At 41.0% G+C, this 19,939-nt stretch overlaps 4 protein-coding genes across 8 annotated transcripts in view; 2 read left to right on the forward strand and 2 right to left on the reverse strand.

Annotated features, from left to right (window-relative positions):
• galt (galactose-1-phosphate uridylyltransferase) overlaps nucleotides 1-7,278 on the reverse strand; it is a 54,592-nt gene extending 47,314 nt beyond the window's left edge. The window contains exons 1-6 of one of the 2 annotated variants that reach the window (XR_014118688.1): nucleotides 7,041-7,278; nucleotides 6,390-6,559; nucleotides 5,621-5,696; nucleotides 5,226-5,274; nucleotides 2,822-2,951; nucleotides 1,124-1,180 (exon numbers count right to left, since the gene is read on the reverse strand). Coding sequence is in view for 1 of the 2 variants with exons in the window: in XM_035535919.2 (XP_035391812.1) it covers nucleotides 1,124-1,180; nucleotides 2,822-2,951; nucleotides 5,226-5,274; nucleotides 5,621-5,696; nucleotides 6,390-6,559; nucleotides 7,041-7,077 (519 nt within the window). In the remaining variant the exon portion in view is untranslated. The remainder of the gene's footprint in view (nucleotides 1-1,123; nucleotides 1,181-2,821; nucleotides 2,952-5,225; nucleotides 5,275-5,620; nucleotides 5,697-6,389; nucleotides 6,560-7,040) is intronic. The other variant, XM_035535919.2, reaches the window with a different exon arrangement.
• Nucleotides 7,279-7,618: 340 nt separating this feature from the next.
• sigmar1 (sigma non-opioid intracellular receptor 1) lies at nucleotides 7,619-10,354 on the forward strand. Its single transcript, XM_027031129.3, has 4 exons — nucleotides 7,619-7,967; nucleotides 8,568-8,768; nucleotides 9,489-9,581; nucleotides 9,762-10,354. The coding sequence occupies exons 1-4, from the start codon at nucleotides 7,823-7,825 to the stop codon at nucleotides 9,989-9,991; spliced, it is 669 nt and encodes a 222-aa protein (XP_026886930.1). The 5' UTR covers nucleotides 7,619-7,822; the 3' UTR covers nucleotides 9,992-10,354.
• Nucleotides 10,355-10,557: 203 nt separating this feature from the next.
• Nucleotides 10,558-16,492, forward strand: katnal2 (katanin p60 subunit A-like 2). Of its 4 annotated transcripts, none has more exons than XM_027031134.3 (16): nucleotides 10,558-10,679; nucleotides 11,701-11,771; nucleotides 11,872-12,038; nucleotides 12,162-12,198; nucleotides 12,290-12,410; nucleotides 12,554-12,652; nucleotides 12,785-12,844; nucleotides 13,043-13,120; nucleotides 13,384-13,482; nucleotides 14,084-14,147; nucleotides 14,527-14,645; nucleotides 14,991-15,082; nucleotides 15,278-15,388; nucleotides 15,505-15,667; nucleotides 15,755-15,857; nucleotides 15,950-16,492. In XM_027031134.3, the coding sequence occupies exons 1-16, from the start codon at nucleotides 10,629-10,631 to the stop codon at nucleotides 16,087-16,089; spliced, it is 1,575 nt and encodes a 524-aa protein (XP_026886935.1). In that variant the 5' UTR covers nucleotides 10,558-10,628; the 3' UTR covers nucleotides 16,090-16,492. The 4 variants fall into 4 exon arrangements, with proteins under 4 accessions (XP_026886935.1, XP_026886936.1, XP_081558714.1 ...); XM_081702588.1 differs by having other exon boundaries at nucleotides 10,573-10,695; XM_027031135.3 differs by lacking the exon at nucleotides 11,701-11,771 and having other exon boundaries at nucleotides 10,564-10,679.
• hdhd2 (haloacid dehalogenase-like hydrolase domain containing 2) lies at nucleotides 16,235-19,332 on the reverse strand. Its single transcript, XM_027031136.3, has 7 exons — nucleotides 19,055-19,332; nucleotides 18,373-18,480; nucleotides 18,072-18,280; nucleotides 17,798-17,882; nucleotides 17,237-17,453; nucleotides 17,017-17,080; nucleotides 16,235-16,901 (listed from the first exon to the last, which is right to left on the reverse strand). The coding sequence occupies exons 2-7, from the start codon at nucleotides 18,471-18,473 to the stop codon at nucleotides 16,789-16,791; spliced, it is 789 nt and encodes a 262-aa protein (XP_026886937.2). The 5' UTR covers nucleotides 18,474-18,480; nucleotides 19,055-19,332; the 3' UTR covers nucleotides 16,235-16,788.
• Nucleotides 19,333-19,939: the final 607 nt, after the last annotated feature.

Consider the following 19,939-nt stretch of genomic DNA (forward strand, 5'->3'; position numbering starts at 1 on the left):
TACTGAACAGGTATCCCTTGTCTTTGGAAAAAATTAACTGACTTCCCGTGCGAGAGAGAAAAAAACGTTTTTCTAGACACAATTAAGACCTCATGTAAGACTTTTAAAGGAGTTTTAACAAAAAACTCAGTTAACAGTATAACTCCAAAATGAGTCTCATTCTGTGTCTAGATAGCCATCCCAATAAACCGTCCCACTAACAAGTCTGAACTGACTGAGCTCAGTGACAGTCAGTGACATACTATGAAAACATTACCATACAAGTAGCCTTAGCCTGCTTTCCCACAGAGAGGCATTTGAATGGAAAAACAAGAACAGGTGGCTGCTAAGATTTCTTTCACAGTTCACTCAACTTACTCAAGGTCCTCTATTGCCCCCTAGTGATTGGTGGATCTCAGCCCAACATGGTGTTCCTGCACACTAGGGTTATGAGCAAGCAGTAGAGTCACTGTGGAGGTGAGGTGGAGAGCCTGGAGGAATGCTCGACTTGCTCCACCGTCACGGCACTATGATGACAGCCTGCCTGCATCTGGAGACAAGGAGGGCGAGACAGACACCCAAGCGAGGACAGGAGAGGACAAGACAGGAGAGGCAAACTGAGAGATGATGTTGCTAACATGCCGTGCTGAGTTCCATCAGGCGCAGCGAGGTACCAACTCCACCTGCTTCCATAGTCACCCTTTGGCTGCATTTTTTTTTTTTTTTATAGCTGCCCTACAAGCGCACATGCCCAAGTACACACACACACACACACACACACACACACACACACGAATGCAGTTCAAACCCAGACGTAGGAGAACCTCATCGGATCCCAAAATAGAGGAAGACAGTTCCAGGGGTGTATGCTGCCGGAACATCCTTTTCACCCTCTAATTGGAGTCCAAGGAGCAGTTAAGTGGCCCTCTACATAAGCCCTGTCTCATCAGTGCACTCTGTGCCAGAGTGACAGTTAAAGCCCTATTGTAGGTGCATTCCAGATGGCCACTTAATCCACAAGAAGAAAGAAAATCCACAAGAAGAAAGAAAAAACAACACTGCATATCTGAGTGAGGTAGCAAGCATGAGTGCTAATGGGTAGGAAGCTGAATGGCCAGGCTCAAGGGCTGAGATAGCACCATACCTGACAGTGAGGATGAGGGTTGGAGCAGCCCATCATGGCACCTCTATTCTCAAAGATCTGAAAGGTGAGAGAGCGAGAGAGAGAGAGAGAGAGAAGGAAAGAAATTAATGATTAAATTTAGAGTAGAGCTATGATGCGCTGTCACAAGGACACACTATGCATGCAGAGCTACACACTAACAGTGTGTGCAGCCACTACTGTAAATGGAACCATACAACTATACGCCAGGTCTGTCTACACACAACCACAGCAAAGAAACACACACACACACACACACACACACACACACACACACACACACACACACACACACACACACACACACACACACACACACACACACACACACACACACACACACACACACACACACAAAGTGTAAACACACAAATATGCTAGGTCAAAGCCCAGCAGTGTGCGCAGGACCGTGGCAGAGGAAACCTCCTGTCGGGGAGAGTTTTAAGACTTCCTCAGGCCTCCCTCAGGGGCAATATGAAAGGATTTGCGCAGGATCTGCCCTTGTCTACTCTGCTTGATAAATATTGACTTGTCTAACGTCGTTGTTCGTCAGGGTCTGTAAATCTTAGGGTGGGGGGGGGGGGGGTAACCACACGCTCTGATGCCTTTAGCAGAGAGCAGATAACCACCCGGCTTTATCTGAAGGGTTGCTAGAGTGATCCTCTCCAGCAGACAAACAACATGAGAGGCTTGGAGAGTGCGCTCAAGAGGTTAGAGGCGCAGGGCTCCTTGAGGCTTCCCAGACTAGTCCACATTAAAGACCAGCCTGACGTATAGGCAGGCTGACCTTTAACAAGTTTGCTAACTGCTCTTGAAGCCTCAAAAAGTCCTTGACAAAAAGTTGAAAGTGCTAAGTGCTCCTTAATGCCTGCCTCTGATACCACAGTGGCCTTTGGTGTGAACCCAGCAAGTGTCCAGAGCAAAGTCATAACTCAGTAATAAAACAAACACACACACACACACACAATTAAAAGAGAAATGGATATCCTTTGTTCCTGCCATACAACCCTTTAATAAAGCCATGTTTTCACAAGCTGATGAACCTTCCGATTGTCATCGAGACCTTATCAACCATTTTAGCCCTTAACGGTCTGTAAGCTTATGCTGGAGTTCCTGCTCCAACCTGACACAGCTCAGCTCAGTTCTGGACACTTACAAGCGCTGGCAGGCTCTGAGGTGCACGGCCATTCTGTTTAGAGGCTTTAATACGCTGACGGAGGCCAGAGAAACACATTGCACTGCTTCACATTGATTAAGCCTGAGAAGCCCTCACTGAGGAAGCCCGCTCCCAATTGATCCAATTAGCAAAGACTGTGGAAGACTGTCATGAGAGCCAAAGCTAATGTTGTCCCCAGCTCAGGCTGGCTGCTTTAAAACATGGACTGTTACATGATATGGAGAAAGAGAATAATCCATGTCCGGCTGGGAGAGAATGTCTTTTGATACAAACGTTTCAGTACAATGTTCGCAACTCCCAGTGTGCTTAGATGTCACTTATTTAAAACTGAGTTGCTGTAATATGCACAACACTTGTTTGTTTGTTAACTAGTGCAGGAGAAACTGAGTGTGGTCCACAACTCGAAGCATCTGAAAATACTGCTTTTAGACCAGCTTCTGTGTCTAACATCACCAGAAAATGGGAAGGAATCTGATACTAGGTCACTCTCCAGAATGTCTTACCTGCACCCATGGATAGGTGGACCCTAGCTCCTCTATCAACTCAGCCCACTTGTCAATCACCTTGCGGATCTCCCCTGGTTGCATTAAGGGAAGGGTGATGTCCGACCAGGGGTGAAAGCACATGACCTTACTGAGGGAAAACAAGCATTAGATAAGTCATATCCATTTGAATGTAACATCAAAACATTCCTATAACCCAATTTCCCCTTCTACCAAAAAAACTAAAGAATCATTTTGTTTTCCCTTAGTCACTTCAAAGTAATCTTCACAGATCTGCATCTGCTAGTGGCATGTCCAATGCAAAGGCCACAGGGTACAAGTCGCAGATTGCATGTTATCAAATTAAATGTGTGCCGCACTGCATGTAGGACTGATTCCCTCTACACACTGACACCTTTGATCCTGACCGCTGCATAATAAAAAGGGCAACCTCCCTACGTGCGCGCTAGTTCCCCATTCCACACACCGCGGTGGGAGTTCGTAGGCACTCTATGCACTGCGCTGCGCTAGTCGACACTGACCCCAGACTTCCCAGCAGTCTTTCACCCAGGCCGAGACGGTAGGACATGGCTAGCTTCAAAGGGCACACAGCAGCCCTCTCCAAAGCAGAGCCCCCCTCTGATCTACTCCTTAGCTCCTCATCTGCGGCCAGGACTTAGCAGTCCGCTGCGCGCGACTTGTCGGCACCTCAAGCGGCGCGTTCGGTAACTCAAGCAAAACAACATGAGCTGCCCATGTGAGGAAGGAAGACCTGAGGGAAGGTCACAGGAGACTTTCCTATGCTAGCCTTTGCTGAGGCTGGAGCACTAATTGGCTTCCTACACGCACACAAACACACACATCACTACTTCAGACAGGTCAGTGGAGTCTGAGTGCTTTAGTGGAGTTTTCATTTTCAAGCCAGTGTAGTAAAAGGGATGGAGCCAGGGAAGATAAAAATTATATGACTTAACACTGCTGGCTGACTTTTTTTTTTTTTTTTTTTTTTTTAAAGAATAAAGTTTAACTTTGACTTTTTTATGCTGGTAAATCGAAAATGTGCACAGCTGTTCGACTAAAGGTCATAACAGATCACAGATCAACTTGAGCATAACATCTCACCACACTAGAATTTCATCAGTTACACAGTCTTGATGACAGCACCACCTAGTGTTCGTAAGAGATGTCAGCTAGCACTTCAGTTCCTGACATCAAAAAACAATCAGGCTTGTGTTGTCCACTCAGTGCTAATCATATATTTCAGTCCGGAAACACATCCTGTATACATGCTCTGTTTTAGTTAGCCAAATTGTATGTCTGCATAGGTCATATTCAAAAAGATGTGAGCCAGACCCGGACACACAATACATCACTTTAAAATAAATGACATTTAGGCTTTCTTTAGTCAAACAGAAAATTCTCTTCTCTGATCTGATTTTGTACCTTAAGCCTAAAACATCACATGACTACAGCAACAGATCTTTCCCACATTCACTTACCAACAGAGTGCTGCTCTTGAAGATTTTAGGCCAGAACATGACTAAACTATCCATAAGCTCCCTAAAGTCTGTGCATTCCTTTTCAAAGTAAGAACCCTACACAACACCACATGACAGTCACATACAGCACTGTGCACACCAATAAATCAACCTGCAACACAGAAAGTGAACAGATGCAGAGGAAACTTTGGTAGCATGAAAACAGCCCACAAAAGGCATGTTCCACCTCATTAAGGAACTACACCAGTGCTGATAGAAGCCCTGACCCAGCACCCCCACCCCGCCCCCCACTTATTGATTTAACTTCAATTTGCCACAAGTTTGAATACAAAAATCATTCGGCTTTGCCCTTTCTCCTCGAATAGCAGCTTCTCTGGAGAGGACACAAAGCATTAGTGTTCCAGCACTGGGCACTAATAAGCTAAGGGAAAGCGCTTCCTTAGACTGTGTAGCCAGGAGCCAAATGTACAGTGCTCAGAAAATGTAAGGGACCTCGATTCCCTCAAAGCAAAATGGCCATTGTTTACAATTTATCTGACAGGAAGGGAGAACTAGAGTCTTACTTCTCATAGTTACAGCGGTCTCCTTTACTATGGGTACCTTCCAAAAATACATCCAACATAGTATATTGGATACAATAATAAAAACACTCAGACAAGTTATTTTCACTTCTGATATGTCTGAATGAACAATGCATGCACACAGCTTCCTAAATAGCTCAAGAATGTCTCCTGTAGATCATGTGTTCATTATTCAGTCAATGCACATGCAGACAAATCCTACTGTGAAAGTCTAATGGAAATTGAGACAGGAGGCTTGGCTGAGCATGTGCCTGTGGAATGAATGGGGAAGACTGTTGCACGTTTGGTCTGAGGGAGCATAATAGGCCTCTGGGTATTCTACAGAAAAGGATGAAGTTTTCTCACCAAATCCCCCTTGCAGCTTTGGCCTGGAACAGAGGGTGATAATTTGAACCTATGACACATAAGGAACATATGGTCTTTGGGAAACAATGTTTCCATACACAAAATTGGAAGCAATAAAATGTAACAAGTACATATATACCCTTCTTTGCAGGTCTGCCCATTCAACAATTACTGTATCCAACTCTTGACCGAGATATTCTTCATCTATCATTTATGTATGCCCAGAGATTTCTCAGAGATATTCAGCAAAATGCTGGCTATAGCATAAAACAAATACATATTTGTGACCCACAACAAGTGACTGTCTGGGATGCCCAGGAAACTTCTCCTGGATGGATGGCAAGGTGACAGGACCCTGCTTGAGTGCTTGGAGCAATAAAACCTGCTGCTCTTACCAGGGTCTGGAGCATCTGGCTGCAGCGCAGGGAAGTCATTATCAAAGAGAAAAGTGCTGTCATACTCAGGATTCACCTGAAACAGCAGGTAAAATTGAAAGATTACGGTAGACTGAAGATTACATTCAAATTGTAGATTTTGCTAATAAAATGATCAAAATCTCCCTTGAAGGAAATTTGTTACAATTTGGAACTCATTAAAAATAGCATTAGTTCATAGCTGCATAAATTATCATTTCTTTTGCTTAGTCACATAAGATATAATGAATGAAGGCACCAGTTTCTGCAGCGAGCAAGGTTTTACCAGAGACTATAAAAAAAAGAAAAAAAATGAAAAATCAGCACCCACAATGCAGGATTACACTTTCAGGCACTCAAGGACATACTGAAAGTTGCTCAAATAAGACAATTTTAAGGCTACACACCATTACATGGACTCAGAGGACAACACAGAAAAACGGACCATTATGTCTATGTGTACGACTGATAGTCTCCTAGAGCAAATAACTCACCACAGGTCTGTGTGTAACAACAGGAAATGACCTAGTGTGGTTATTCAGCACAAATTATTCAGGCCTTAAGACTTTGTAAATGAAATACTTTTGCCAAAACATATACACAACAAAGGTTGTCTGCAATAAAGGTAGAAATGTTTGCTGACTCCTGTTTCCACATGGCATATGAAAAACTAGAACGTGATTTCAGGGCCTAGGTCGGCACTGGTGACAAGTGACGAGTAGGCCTACATTCTATGGAGTTAACATATTACCTCCCCATTGGCCCTGGTGCTTAAAGGACAGAGGGGGTTGTTTGGGTCATGTCGCGGGATGTTTTCTTCAGGCGGTTTTTCTACTTGTCCTTTCCAGGGACGCTTCATCCGATGGGCTGAGACCAGAACCCAGGAGTCCCGCAGAGGATTATACCTTAGATGCTGGTGCTCTAATGAAACAAGGTAATGAGAGATGGTGTAAAAATAAACGTAAAAAACAGTGAGCCCAACGTAATGATAGATAGATATCAAATGGTGTAAAAGCTGGATGTATAAGACTGCCTACACGTTAAATAGTTCTCTCATCTATGCGTAGCCTACATTCATTTGAAATTCAGATGTAACTGAATGTAGAGGAAGTTGCAACTATGACAGTAATGGACGATCCAGGAGACCGATCACGAGTTAGCAGTGTGAAACAAAAGGCTACGGTATCTTCCGATAGTTTGGCTTGCGGTATAACTGTTTGTTAAATCCGTATATTCTCGCATAAACTGTCAGCCTCTTGAACAGAAAATATATGGGAAAATATAATGGGAGAACAATGACTTCGTATACTGCAGCCTAAGATAAAATTAGCCTGTGCCGACAAAATACCGAAGACAGAATGACATGTATGATTAGTCAGGGGTTATGAAGCCATTAACCTACCTCTGGGATCGAACCTGAGTTTGCTCTCACTATCCATGGTGCACTATGGTTTCAGTCTCCTCTAAAGGTAGAGTAACAGTGCACACAGAGAAAGTAGACCACTGTCCACAATGAAAATGGGTAACGACGCGCCAAGTCAATTATTTTAAAAGTGCTTAGAGAGTGCAATAGACAAGCTTCTAGATATGTCATCTCGTAGTCAGCTGGGGTCGTAGTGTCTTCCTTTGGGAAGTTTCTTGTCTTTTCCTGTAGACTTTAGTGGGTGCTTTTGCGTTAAAATAGCGCAAAATAAAAAAGCGATGCTGCTAGGTTCCAAATCAGTGTCATAAGATGAAATAAGTAAGTTCTATACAACTAAAGCGGTATTGTTGCATGTTCTGTAGTTTTACCTGTAACTAACGTTAAGGTATTTTTTATTATGCACTTAATTATTTGCGTATTTATGTACTATGTTGATGTTCGTAATTACACAGACACAGCGCGCGCTTCCTAGTAGCTATTTTGCAATATTTAATTGGTCGAAAGCAACTTAAGTTGACTGATGATTGGTCAAAAATGCATGTCAGGGTTCTCGTCACGTCGACCAACATCAGGTGTTTACAATGCTGGCTAGCTAGCTAGCTAGCCTGTCTGTCTGTTAGTTTTGTGAAATGATCTGTTTGGTAGAATGAAAGTGTGTCAAATGTTTTAAAGCCTTAGATTTTGATATACAGGTGTGGTGTTTGCGCTAACGTGTTTAATATTGCACTATAGCTGCGTCAGCAGTCGTATTCCTAATTACAATGTCCGTAACTACAAAATTTCTCAAACTCGTGGTGGCCGTTGGTGTGTTGGTCTTAGTGATCCAGTTCTTACAGTACTGGATGACACATAAGCGATATGTCTTTACAAAAGAGGAGGTTGCCAAATTGGCCAAACAGTACGCAGGTAAGCTCAGGTGTAAACTAGTGTAACAGGCTAGCAATTTTTTATTATTTATTTTTTATTGTACTTTGCTTGTGAGTTTAATCAAATTAGCTGGCTATTCGCGAGAATTCTAACCAAGCTAGTGTTAGTTAACCTAGTGATCTTATCTGGCTAAGTAGCAAGTTCTATTTGCCGGATACGATTATACCTAGCTGTTGTGCATAACCTGGCACATGATACGTTATCTAAATTAATTGATAGTAGACAAATTACTGCGTGACCATATAATTTCCAGTCTGACGTGTAAGGGAACATTGCTCTGCAGTTCCCACTTTCGCTATTCTGAATAGTTATTTGAAAGGTGACTATCTGGTATGGGTCATATTCACTACACACAACTGAGAGCCAGCCATACAGGACCTTAAGTTTTTTTAAACATTTGTAGGTTAATTCTCATCTTAAGTTGATTTGTTATCTGTTTTGATAATGATTGCATATTTTCCCCCCTTTTTAGATATAGACTAAAATTTATGCAGTACTTATTAGACGTTTTCAATAACTACTAATTAAGCTAATTTGTCAGACTTCCATGCAACAACAATACCGTGTATGTGTGTCTAGGTCAGGATCATGAACAGGCTTTCTCTAAAGTGGTCGTGGAGTTGCGGAAGCGGTACCCAGGACACATACTACCTGACGAGCACTTGCAGTGGGTGTTTGTGAATGCGGGTGGATGGATGGGTTCCATGTGCCTGCTCCATGCCTCTCTCACAGAGTATGTGCTGCTCTTTGGGACTGCGATCGACACAAGCGGACACTCAGGTGACTTAATCTTGCAGTACTGCGCAAAGGTTATAGACCAACTAAGAAGTTATTAGCTATTTATTTTAGTTATAAGTGTTTATTTGCATTTAAAAAACACTGTATAACACAAGCAAACAATAATATGCTACACCATTAAAGCACAAAAACTAATACAATAAAAAGTGCCAAGACATCATCAAAAGTCCTCGAGATCCTGTGAAAGGACTATAAAACACAAGTTTCTCTCTGAGGTTTAACTTGGAAAAAATATTTCCTAATGATGATATTTGTTAACTGATGGAATACAGTTAAATGACAGAACTCTTGCAGACTCAGCAGAAGTACAGAAGAACTTAACGGAAGCTATGTGGAAAAGAAGAAAATGTAGCCAAATCAAAGTAGTAAACTTTGTCAAATTTACCATTGGCTTACTTTTCTTTCTGGATCAAATATATACTTACTGCCCTGATAAATGGCTTTAGACAGAATTTTTATGGGTAGACTAATATGTTTTCACAATACTATAGATCAAGAAACTCTCACTGGACTTGGCTTTGCCTTAGCTTATGACTGGTATAACACATTTGTGAGCATGTTGCTTGGGTTGCTGTTTCAGACACATGTATTTTATAGCAAAACTAGTGCCTTATACAGCATTGAGTAAATGAAGTTCCTAGCTGTAAGGATAATCTCCATTTTGAAAGAGATGTGCTTATTTATTATTAATGTCTTCTTCAGGGCGTTATTGGGCAGAAATATCAGACACTATAATTTCTGGAACCTTCAGGCAGTGGAAAGAAGGAACAACTAAAAGTGAGACTTACTACCCAGGTATGACAGTAATGGTATATTTTTTCATAAGCTCCATATGCATATTGCATTTCTAGGCTTATTGTCCAACAGCATTGTGATCATCATTATATGTATCCAAAATATTTATGCACGTAGGATGCAAAGGTTTCAGGAAGTGACGTGTGTGTGTGTGTGTGTGTGTGTGTGTGATTTTGACAGGTGACACAATTGTTCACACAGTGGGAGAGGCTACCTCAGTGCAATGGAGTGCAGGGACCTGGATGGTGGAGTATGGCAGAGGGTTCATTCCCTCCACACTGGGCTTTGCTCTGGCAGACACGGTCTTCAGCACACAGGATTTCATAACATTGTACTACACTGTGTGTGTGTACATCAAGGGGATGCTACTGGAGGCCAATACCTTCCTGACTGAAGCTGGAATCTTCTGAAGATTACTTTGTTCTCTAGTGCCATACTGTATTTTCCAATGAGGCATGTTGTCCTAAATCAGATTGATATGGCTGTGGTGGTGTTTTCTACATGGACAGCTAAAAACTGTGAACTGCACTTTTACAAGGCACTCACCGTCAACCTGATGATGGAATGTAACTCATTTGAATTAAAAAAAGTGTGGAATGACTAAGTGTTGAAGGTAGAACAGTTTCATGTGTTAGTCCCTTACTGTCTGCACCGTCAGGTGTGAATATTATTAATAGTTATTATATCTACTGTTCCTTCATGTTCCCTGGGAAATACTTTACTTTCAAATTGATACTGATTTGTTCTTCAAAATAAAACTAGCTTGTACTGTTCTGTGCTGTAAGCTTTCTTGTGAGAAAATTACCTGATAGAAATAATTCCATTTACTGAATACAAAACTGAAAAAAAAGGGAAAAAAAATTACTTTTTTTTTTTTTTTGGTCTATCTGATGCCTCTGGTTTGCCAGCGTCGTCTCAGAGGTAGCCGATGAACGAATATCTAGGATACAAGATCATTTGCGTGGAACACTAGCTAGCAGTTCTGTGCCAGGTCTGTACGTGGGTGGTTGGCTGCGTTGCTCCTCTACGTAGCTAGCTATCAACAGTATGGAGCTATCTTTTCAAGCTATGAAAACTGCAACTCAAGCAAGGGAAGCTGTAAGTAAACTAAATGGTTAGTTAGCTAGCTATCATTTTTATTTTTTGTATCACGTACATCTCTTTTAGCTATGTAACGGCTAGCTAGCTGGCTAACCTAGTCAGCTGCTATTGGTTAGCTAGCCTAGCTCTAAAGTGATTCCTTGCATCTACCTACCTAGTATGTTTTAGTGAATACGTTTTTGGTTTTTTTTAAGAACATTAGGAAGGTCATTTTAATTTGTTCGTTCATTCTGTGTGGGAGGTTGTTTAATTTGGTATTAGTGCGGTAAAGTTAATTGTCTACTTTTGCTCTGTTAATTGTATTAAGCTCTATGGAGTCCTGCGTTTCCTAGGCAACCCGTCACATGGTTATTATTGCATATTCTTCATTTCGAAGATTTGGCGTCATCTTGTGGAAATTTATTTCATAGTCCTCGGGGTGTCATAGAAGATTGGGGCGTCTTCTCCAATCCCGTTTGATGATTTCCCTGCGTAAAAAACACCTGTTCTTAACCCGTCTTCGTCTCCAGAAAATAATCCATAACATTTCTAGAAAATATATTTGACAAAGATTTTGACACATCACCCATTTTTTATTTGTAGAATTTAACTCTGATGCCCTTGACGTAAATACTATCTATGCTTTAATCATATTTACCTGCCTGCCCCCCCACCCCGCTCAAAAATATATATATATATATATATATTACAGTTGAAGAAAAATTAGAAAAATGACTTGCATCATAAAAACTAATGTGACTAATGTAGCAAGTGTTATAGTTTTCACCTAAATTGTTATATTGGATATGTGTTGTTTTTTATTCTTCTTTGCTCTTGTCTTTTCTTTTCTCTGTGCCATGCCCTTTTCCTTTGTATTGAAAAGATAGCAACATAGCGACTGAACTTGATGAACACTGATTCTTAGTGTAACCCTGCAAAAACCTGATAGAAACACACACACCTGTGTAGTCAATAGTGAATTCTCATGTTTTAGGTCATTTTAAACAGTGGAAACATCAGTGACTTTATGTTATTTTAGGATGAACTGAGAACAGAGACAAGAAAAAGAAAATTGCTTGTTTTAATTTATCATCATTTAATGGAGGAGGGGTGAGTTTCTTCTTTCATAATGAACCTGCTTTATTCTTGGTAAGTATTTAGATTCAGAGAACAGCGCTCAGTCTAATCTTCTTTTTTCACAACTGTGAAGATATTTAGATGCTGCTAATGCACTGGAACAAGAGACCAGTTTTGGACTGCGCCGGTTTGAAGTGTGTGACAATGTTGACTTGGACACAATTCTCATGGAGTATGAAAGCTTTTATTTTGTTAAGTTTCAGAAATACCCCAAGATAACTAAGAAACTGCCAGAGCAAGGTAGGTGTGATTATGACACACTGACTTTGTTCATTTTGTCTTATGCATAATAGAATATGCACCAGAGAACGACATGCTAGTTTAGTCTTCAGTCTTCAATCTATTGCATCTTATACCACACAGGGGAGAAAAGATTTGTTAGAAGCTGTGGTAAAAAGAGGTGAGTATGCTTGATGTATTTACCAAGAATGCATAATGCACACAATAAACAATTATCTTCTTTTAAGCTAATTTGTATTTATGTTTTAAAGGACACCATGCATAACTCAAACACTGCCCAAAATCACCTCTGTCCAGCGACCCCTTTCCAGGACCGGGATTAAAAAGTTAGAATGTCAAGCAGTAGCCAAGGACTCCACTAAATCTGCCTGTGTGAGCGTCTTCATTCTCCTTCTCTGTATCGGCCATTTAAAGGGCAAATATACAAAGTGGTGAGATACCAAATATTGCCCTGCTTGTAGGCTTTCCTCTGTCATGGTCTGAGTGCACCAACGGCACATCTGTTCCCATTTCAGGAGAACGGAGTCTCGTCTCTGGCAGAGAGCACAGAACTTCACTTAAATGTGTCTTCCATAATCAGGAACGGAGGAGGTGAAGGGATCCAGATGAAAAAGGTGACTCCATTATGATAAACTGTCTGGTGAAACATCTGCTCCTAAATTACAGTTAATTTCACAAAATATGTGTTAAAGACAGATGTGAAAATTATGGTTAATGCAATTTCTCCTCTTTATCCTTTAATCCAGGATTCAATTAAAGGAACTTTTAATGAGATGGCTGCAAACAACTGCAATCTAGAACCCTCAGTAAATTTCACTGCCTTCTAACAAACACATTAAGAAAATTCCTACATGTTTTGTCCACTATTAGTACACAAGTGGTTTGATAAGACAAGATCTATGTGTATTTTATTGGTGGTCTTATCCATGGTGATAGCATTGCTGATGATTGTGCTATGAACAGCTGATTGGGAAATGCATGGTTTCTCTCTCACCTTGGGGCAGGAGAGGCTGCTCAAACCCATCAGTACCTTTTGTGGTACAAGCAATGAGATGAAAGAGCTAGCAGCTGTCATTAGTAGGGTAGGTGCAGTCTGCACATCTTACATTTCAATAGTTTTGCACTTAAGAAAAAAAAGACAACTAGTGCAGTGTGGCATTTAATCATAGATTCAGTACAGTCCTATTTAATTATAATCTATAATCAAATTGATCTAGTCTTTCGCAGTCTATGCTAGGTAATGTCTTTCAACAGAGTATATGTGAGTTTGTATATGTGAACCCACATAGCCGAATAGATATTAATGAATTGCTGTGTTTCATCTTCATCCTGTCTTTCCCTAAAGGATATCTATTTACACAACCCCAACGTGTGCTGGGATGACATTATAGGCCTGGAGGCAGCCAAGCGATTACTCAAAGAGGCTGTCGTCTACCCCATTAAGGTGCCAGTCTGCTAAACAGTGTGGTATTTCTCAAGTTGCCACTGCCCTTCGATTCTGAATATCTCACTAAAGGCTACAGGAGAGTGCTGCACAGGCGCTTATAGCTTCAGCTGACATTAAATCCATACTTGAATACCATCCAGTCTTGACACTCTCCATCTCTTAGTCATTCCTGCCTCCTCTGCTGGTGACAAATTTGCGTCAGGGTCCTGACACACAGGACACAGGAACGATACCGCTTCCTCTCTTTCTTATATAAAGGCAGAGTGGTATGTTTGTGAAGGGATTGTGATGTAAAAAGTTGCTCCGAAATTTACACATAATAAGGCCTGAAATGCAAAATAGGTATAGAAAGTCGCTGTTATGTGGATTATCAGGACTACCATCATAGCCATTCTAGTGTATTAAAGCAGCTCAGTGAATGTAGTTTGTCAATACAAAGAGGCTCCCCTGGGCTTCAGCTAAGACTGCCTGCCAATAAGCCCCTCAATAATGTGCAGTTTTTAAGAGGCCACTATACTTATATGTATAAGTTAAAATGGTATTAGTGAAATCAATGTGTAATGTTAATTACGACCTGTATATCTTTCTTCCTGTCCAGTACCCCCAACTGTTCACTGGTATTCTCTCCCCATGGAAGGGTCTGCTGCTCTACGGGCCTCCAGGTTAGTGTTCATAAGCAATATGTCAGCTTTTATAATTGGACTTAATGAAATATTGCATAACAGACATCATTTGCTGCTAATTTGTAATGAATCTGGCTCATGATGAAGGCTTACTGCAATGAGGCAGTGCCAGGATTTTCTGCGGCAGACGTCCAACATGCATTGCTCCTGCTATTTTGAGGTTGTAACAAGCAGTTTCAGCAAGGACTGGAAAAATATAACAATCCTAAAAACAGCTCTTCTTACAGGTCCTTGCAATACTCGATGCCTAGTCCCCTACTCACCTAGTCCACATTACTACAACAGCCTGTTATTTACATGATATGGACAGGACCTGGGCCGAGGCTGTCACTTTTTATTATGATCTTGTAAATCTCAGGTACAGGCAAAACAATGTTGGCCAAAGCCGTAGCCACCGAGTGCAGCACCACGTTCTTTAACATCTCTGCCTCCAGCATTGTCAGCAAATGGAGAGGAGACTCTGAGAAGCTGGTTCGGGTCAGTGTCTCCTCCAGTATTGCATTTACATTTAGCTGATGCTTTTATCCAAAGCAACTTACAATTATGACCGAACACAATTCAAGCAATTTAGGGTTAAGGGCCTTGCTCAGGCAACACCAGGAAACTTGGCAGTAGTGTGGCTTGAACCAGCAACCTTCTGAATTCTAGTCAAGTACCTTAACCACTGATCCACCACTACACCTGTAGGATTGAAGAATATTCTTCACTGGAGGGGCTTAATGTCATTCCACAGTTACACAGTGAAATGAAATTAGCACTTACAGCCCCTCCAGGTGGAGCTCAGTTATTGTGATTTGATCCATTCTTATGTGTCTTCGACAGGTTCTGTTTGAACTGGCGAGGTACCATGCCCCATCCACCATCTTTCTGGATGAACTGGAATCAGTGATGGGCCAGAGAGGTGTTGGACATGGGTACGAGCCAAAACCCTCCCCCAAAACTCTACTGGACTGTTCTGTCTTCAAAGGCATACATCAGATATTAAACATTTGTATTTTGTTCAAGTGATAAATGTATGGGATGAATATGGTATAAGTATACAGTACAATAAATAGGTATCTAGGACTCCAGTCCTTTGGTGTGAATTACTCCTTGTCCGTTCTACTAAGAGGTGAGCATGAAGGCAGCAGACGGATGAAAACCGAGTTGCTGGTGCAGATGGATGGACTTGCACGCTCCAACGACCTGGTGTTTGTGCTGGCTGCCTCAAACCTACCCTGGTGAGTAGGTACAAACATGCTGTGTTTGGAAGAAAGCTATAGCACACTGTAGTGTGATAGTGATGAGTGCCATAGTGCGAGTCTCCTGATGTCTCTTTGCTCTCACTTGATTTCAGGGAGCTGGACTATGCTATGCTGCGGCGACTAGAGAAGAGGATACTAGTGGGTCTTCCATCTGGGCCAGCAAGGCAGGCCATGATCAACCATTGGCTTCCTCCAGTCAGCAACACAGGAGGGGTGGAGCTTCGAACCCAGCTAGCATATGATGTGCTGGCAGAGGTGGGTCATACAAGCAAGCCTCCCTCAACAATGGCACAAGAAGTACATTGAATAATAGGTACTAGTAACAGAGGGTTTCTCTTTAAGGAGACAGAGGGTTATTCCGGCTCAGATATCAGACTTGTGTGTAAAGAGGCTGCAATGAGGCCTGTCCGGAAGATTTTTGACACCCTGGAAAATGACAGTGAGGGTAAGATGCAAGTTGCCTCTCACCTCCAAACTACATATTCCTTCTACTTCTTCCTTCAAAATGTCCTCTACTGCCCTCCCTCATCTCCACAGGTCACTGTGATGTACCACATATTGAGCTAGAAATGGTGACCACAGAGGATTTCCTGGAGGTAATCGCTCACACCAAACCGTCAGCCAGGAGCCTATCTGACAGATTCTCTGCCTGGGAGAGAGAGTACGAGTCTGTTTGAGGTGACAACCTAGATGGTTCTCACGATGATAGTGGCATTATCAGTTGTTTTTTTTGTGATTCATCACATCTGCCTACGTTTGCAATTTGATCATATGATTACTATAACATAAAATACAAATACAGAGTTGGCCCACAAATTTACATAAAAATCTCAAAAATAAAATGCTTTATTTTATCTTATGTACTTTTATTTAGGAAAGGTAGTTTTGCTTAACTTCTGTATTTTATGGGGGGTTTTTTTATATAATGACTACATGTACAGTTCCCCTGGTCTGGAGTGAATATTCATTGCATTCTAAAGCATGGGAAAATGGATGTCTTTTTAGGTTGGGGAAACACTAGTTTTGCATTTACAGCAATGGCAAATGTTCTTATCTAGAACAACTTATGTTTATGATTATGACAGTACATGTACTCTCTGGGAATTGAACCCATGACTTTGGTGTTGTTAGAATGTTGCTCTACATCCTCTAACAGGTGAGCTACAAGTTTATTACCAGTTCCATCTTGTGATTAATGATGTGATTAAGTCAGTTGAACCCTACTGTATCAAAAACATGCATGACAGGAGATTACTGGAGCACATTCTGTTTCCTATGTGTTACATGCAAGGTAATCTTTTCCTCCAACCAAAACTCCTGCTCATGTCCCACCATGTACCCAGACATCACCAAATTTTCAAACAGCATCAGCAGACTCATTTAGCTTCAAGCAGATGTTGAAGGATATAATTTACAGCCTCTGGAAAGCTGTCACAAGTCAGATGAGGCGAAGGGTTTATTTTGCCTTCATCACCTGCTCTATATTTACCTAAGAACAAGAAAAAACATATGGGTTATGTATTATGAGTATCTCATAATACAGTGTACTGAAGTGAGCTGAGATTATCAAACAATAATTAATTTCAAATAATGTAATATTTTACCAGTTTTGACTAATATTCCCAGCATTCCTGTGTTCTGAGCTCCACCAACGTCATCCCTAGCATCCTGTAAAGGCAAACACCACAGCAGTATTTCAATTTGAAACATTACTTAAATGTCTATTGTTTACACATATACAATATTTCTTTCTCACCAATGCAGTCAAACCATACAACACGTGACCCAAAGCATCCAACGTTGCAAATGCAAAATCATGCTTACATCTCCGATCATCACGGCCTCCTCTGGGCTGCAGTTCAGGTCACGCAGGGCCTCCAGGAAGAAGGTTTTCTCAGGTTTGCCCACCACGATGGCCTGCGTGTCGGTGGCATACTCCAGTCCATTCACAAATGGACCGGGCCCCAGTGCTAGGCCGTCCTTCCGCTTATAGTAGCGGGCTTTGTGAATGGCAATGAGAGGAGCACCCTCCAGAATAAGCCTAATGCAGACCCAAGACGAGCATGATGCCATCACTAGCTGATACAAATGCTTGCTTGCAATGCATCCTTAACTGCGGTTACATGTGCTTAAATATGGTTTTATTCTGTGGACTCTATGGTTTTTTATAGCTACACACAGACATGGGATGAAATTTGGCATTTTAGCTAAAAGTGGGAATGTTCACTGTCCTTTTAATTAAACATGTAGTACAAAGCTTAAGGGACAGTGCATACTTAGAACAAGTAGATAGAGTGGGCAGTGGAGTATTGCAATTTTGCTCAGAATTGGATCAGAACATGTAAATATTTCTGCACCAAAATGTCACTTAATTTGAGTCCTCACCTGAAGGCCTTATTAAGCATTTGATAATTAAAGTGGTCTGGGGCTAAGCCTATCACAACAGCGTTAGGATTGTTGGTTTCGATTCCTGTGACAAGAACAAAGAAATTCTCACTTGAGAAAGCATGACAGTGTGTGCAACTGCCAATTTAAAAAATGCTAATAGAAACTACAAATAAGTAGAATCTTATGTCCTTATTAAGCCCTTTGTGAGATCAGGATCTAGCAGAAAGAACACTAAATTGTCATGCTATTCTGGACAGTACCCTCAGCTCACCCATGAAGTCCTCCAATGCACTGTCCTCTACCAGCAATAGGGGACGCACCATCTTCTGCTCCAGCAGATTACGAGCTGCAGTGAGTGAGGTAAATATCTCATGCTCTTCGATGTTAAACCGGAGCCGGCGTAGTCGTTCCAGCAGGGTTCTCTTACACTCCTTTGTTGTGTTAGTTACAAATTTCACAGACACTGGAGCATGTCGTAACCTTAGCAAATGAATATAGATACATTTTAAATAGTTACTGTATTCATTTAATTTGAAGGTCTTTGCCATCAATCCCATTGTATGTTGACTAACCTTGCAAGGGCTTCCTGGGCCCCTGGTACTGCAGTGTCCTCAATGTGAAGGGTTCCACTTAAGTCAATGAGCACTGTCTTCAGTGCGCGGCGAGATGTCATGACTTGCCTATCAAACCGCAAGAAACTAAAGTCACCCTGAGTAAGTCGCAGCCCTCTTGGGAGGGCCTATAACAGACTAGATTTCGTATTTCTTTTGGCCTGCTGGACTATGCTGAAACGCAATTTATAAATAAAAAGATTAAAATACTATAGCAACATAGTAGTCAAATATGTCTTTAATTGTTGTGTAACCAATAAAAATAAATGTTATTTATGCTATATTATGGATTATTAAAACAGCTCAACATATAAGAGGCATTGACTAACTTGTATTATTTATAAATATTAGCTACTTAGTGCAATGAAATCCCTAACGCTGAATTAACAATTAATGTTTTTTAAAACTCTGTATTAAACAAGCCCGCCAGGCTGTGTTTCGGCACCTGATCTGCATTTACCTGAACAGTTCAGGATTTGGAAAATCCTGCTAAAATACGTTTTTGTAAAATGCGGCCATTATACGCATCATAAGTCAAGGGAGTGATTTAGATAGACAGCAATAATCAGACTGCCAAAAAATCACACAAAGTTAATATCACAGCCAAATAAAAACATATAAATTAGGAAACTGTAGAATATACCGTTCGTGAATATCAGTGTGTAGGCTGTATTTATGCAGCTAAAAATTCGCGAAGAATCCCGTCTACTCCTAAAGTCGGCCCACATAGGGTTCAATAATCCCTTTAACTGGGCAATAAAACAAACTCATTTTTTTCACCCCTAAAGGCAAGATGATTTTATCTGAAACAGGCTGTAAAATAATAAGGCACTCGAAATTTAAGATTAAATCGGGAAAAGCCAAAAGAACCCTCATTTAGCTATCCCACGTGAGCTTTTTTTTTTTTTTTTACGCACGCTTCCGTGTGGGGTCCTTCGTTTTGCTGTCCTGGTATATGCCTGTTTGGTTGATCATTTCGAAGTCATTTAATGGGGGTGAAATCAACGTTTTTGTTGTAATGGGATCAACATTTCACGAATAACCTGCAGTAAATTAGTCTCCATCTCTGATCCACTAAATCAATCATATTTTTACTTCAAAGTACATGTAATAGCTCAGATATAATGAGCATGTAACCATTTAAGAGGGTTAGTTAACTATGGGACAGAGTACTCATTCGCTAGAAGGAAAAGTATGTGGTTTACTTTTCCATCAACTAGAGATATTTTATTTATTTAAAACGCATTTTTGTGCAAATCGATTTAAAAGTGTCATCACTTATTGAAAAGTTGCTCATCAACATGAAAACTACCATTTTAGATTGAAAACTTTTCTTAAAATCCCGAATTAGAAACATTTTATATAAGGTTCGTAACTTCTTAACTGATTGGCCAACAATGAACTTTTAAAATTAACCTTAGTTAATTTTGACCTTAGAATCTTTGCAAAAGTACATAAAAAAGCAAATAAATTAATTTTAAATAGAAGTTCACTAAAATGTCCAGATCCCCCCCTCCACCACACACAC

This window comes from Electrophorus electricus, chromosome 19 (assembly GCF_041902795.1).
Source record: "Electrophorus electricus isolate QZ-2024a chromosome 19, ASM4190279v1, whole genome shotgun sequence".
NCBI lineage: Eukaryota > Metazoa > Chordata > Actinopteri > Gymnotiformes > Gymnotidae > Electrophorus > Electrophorus electricus.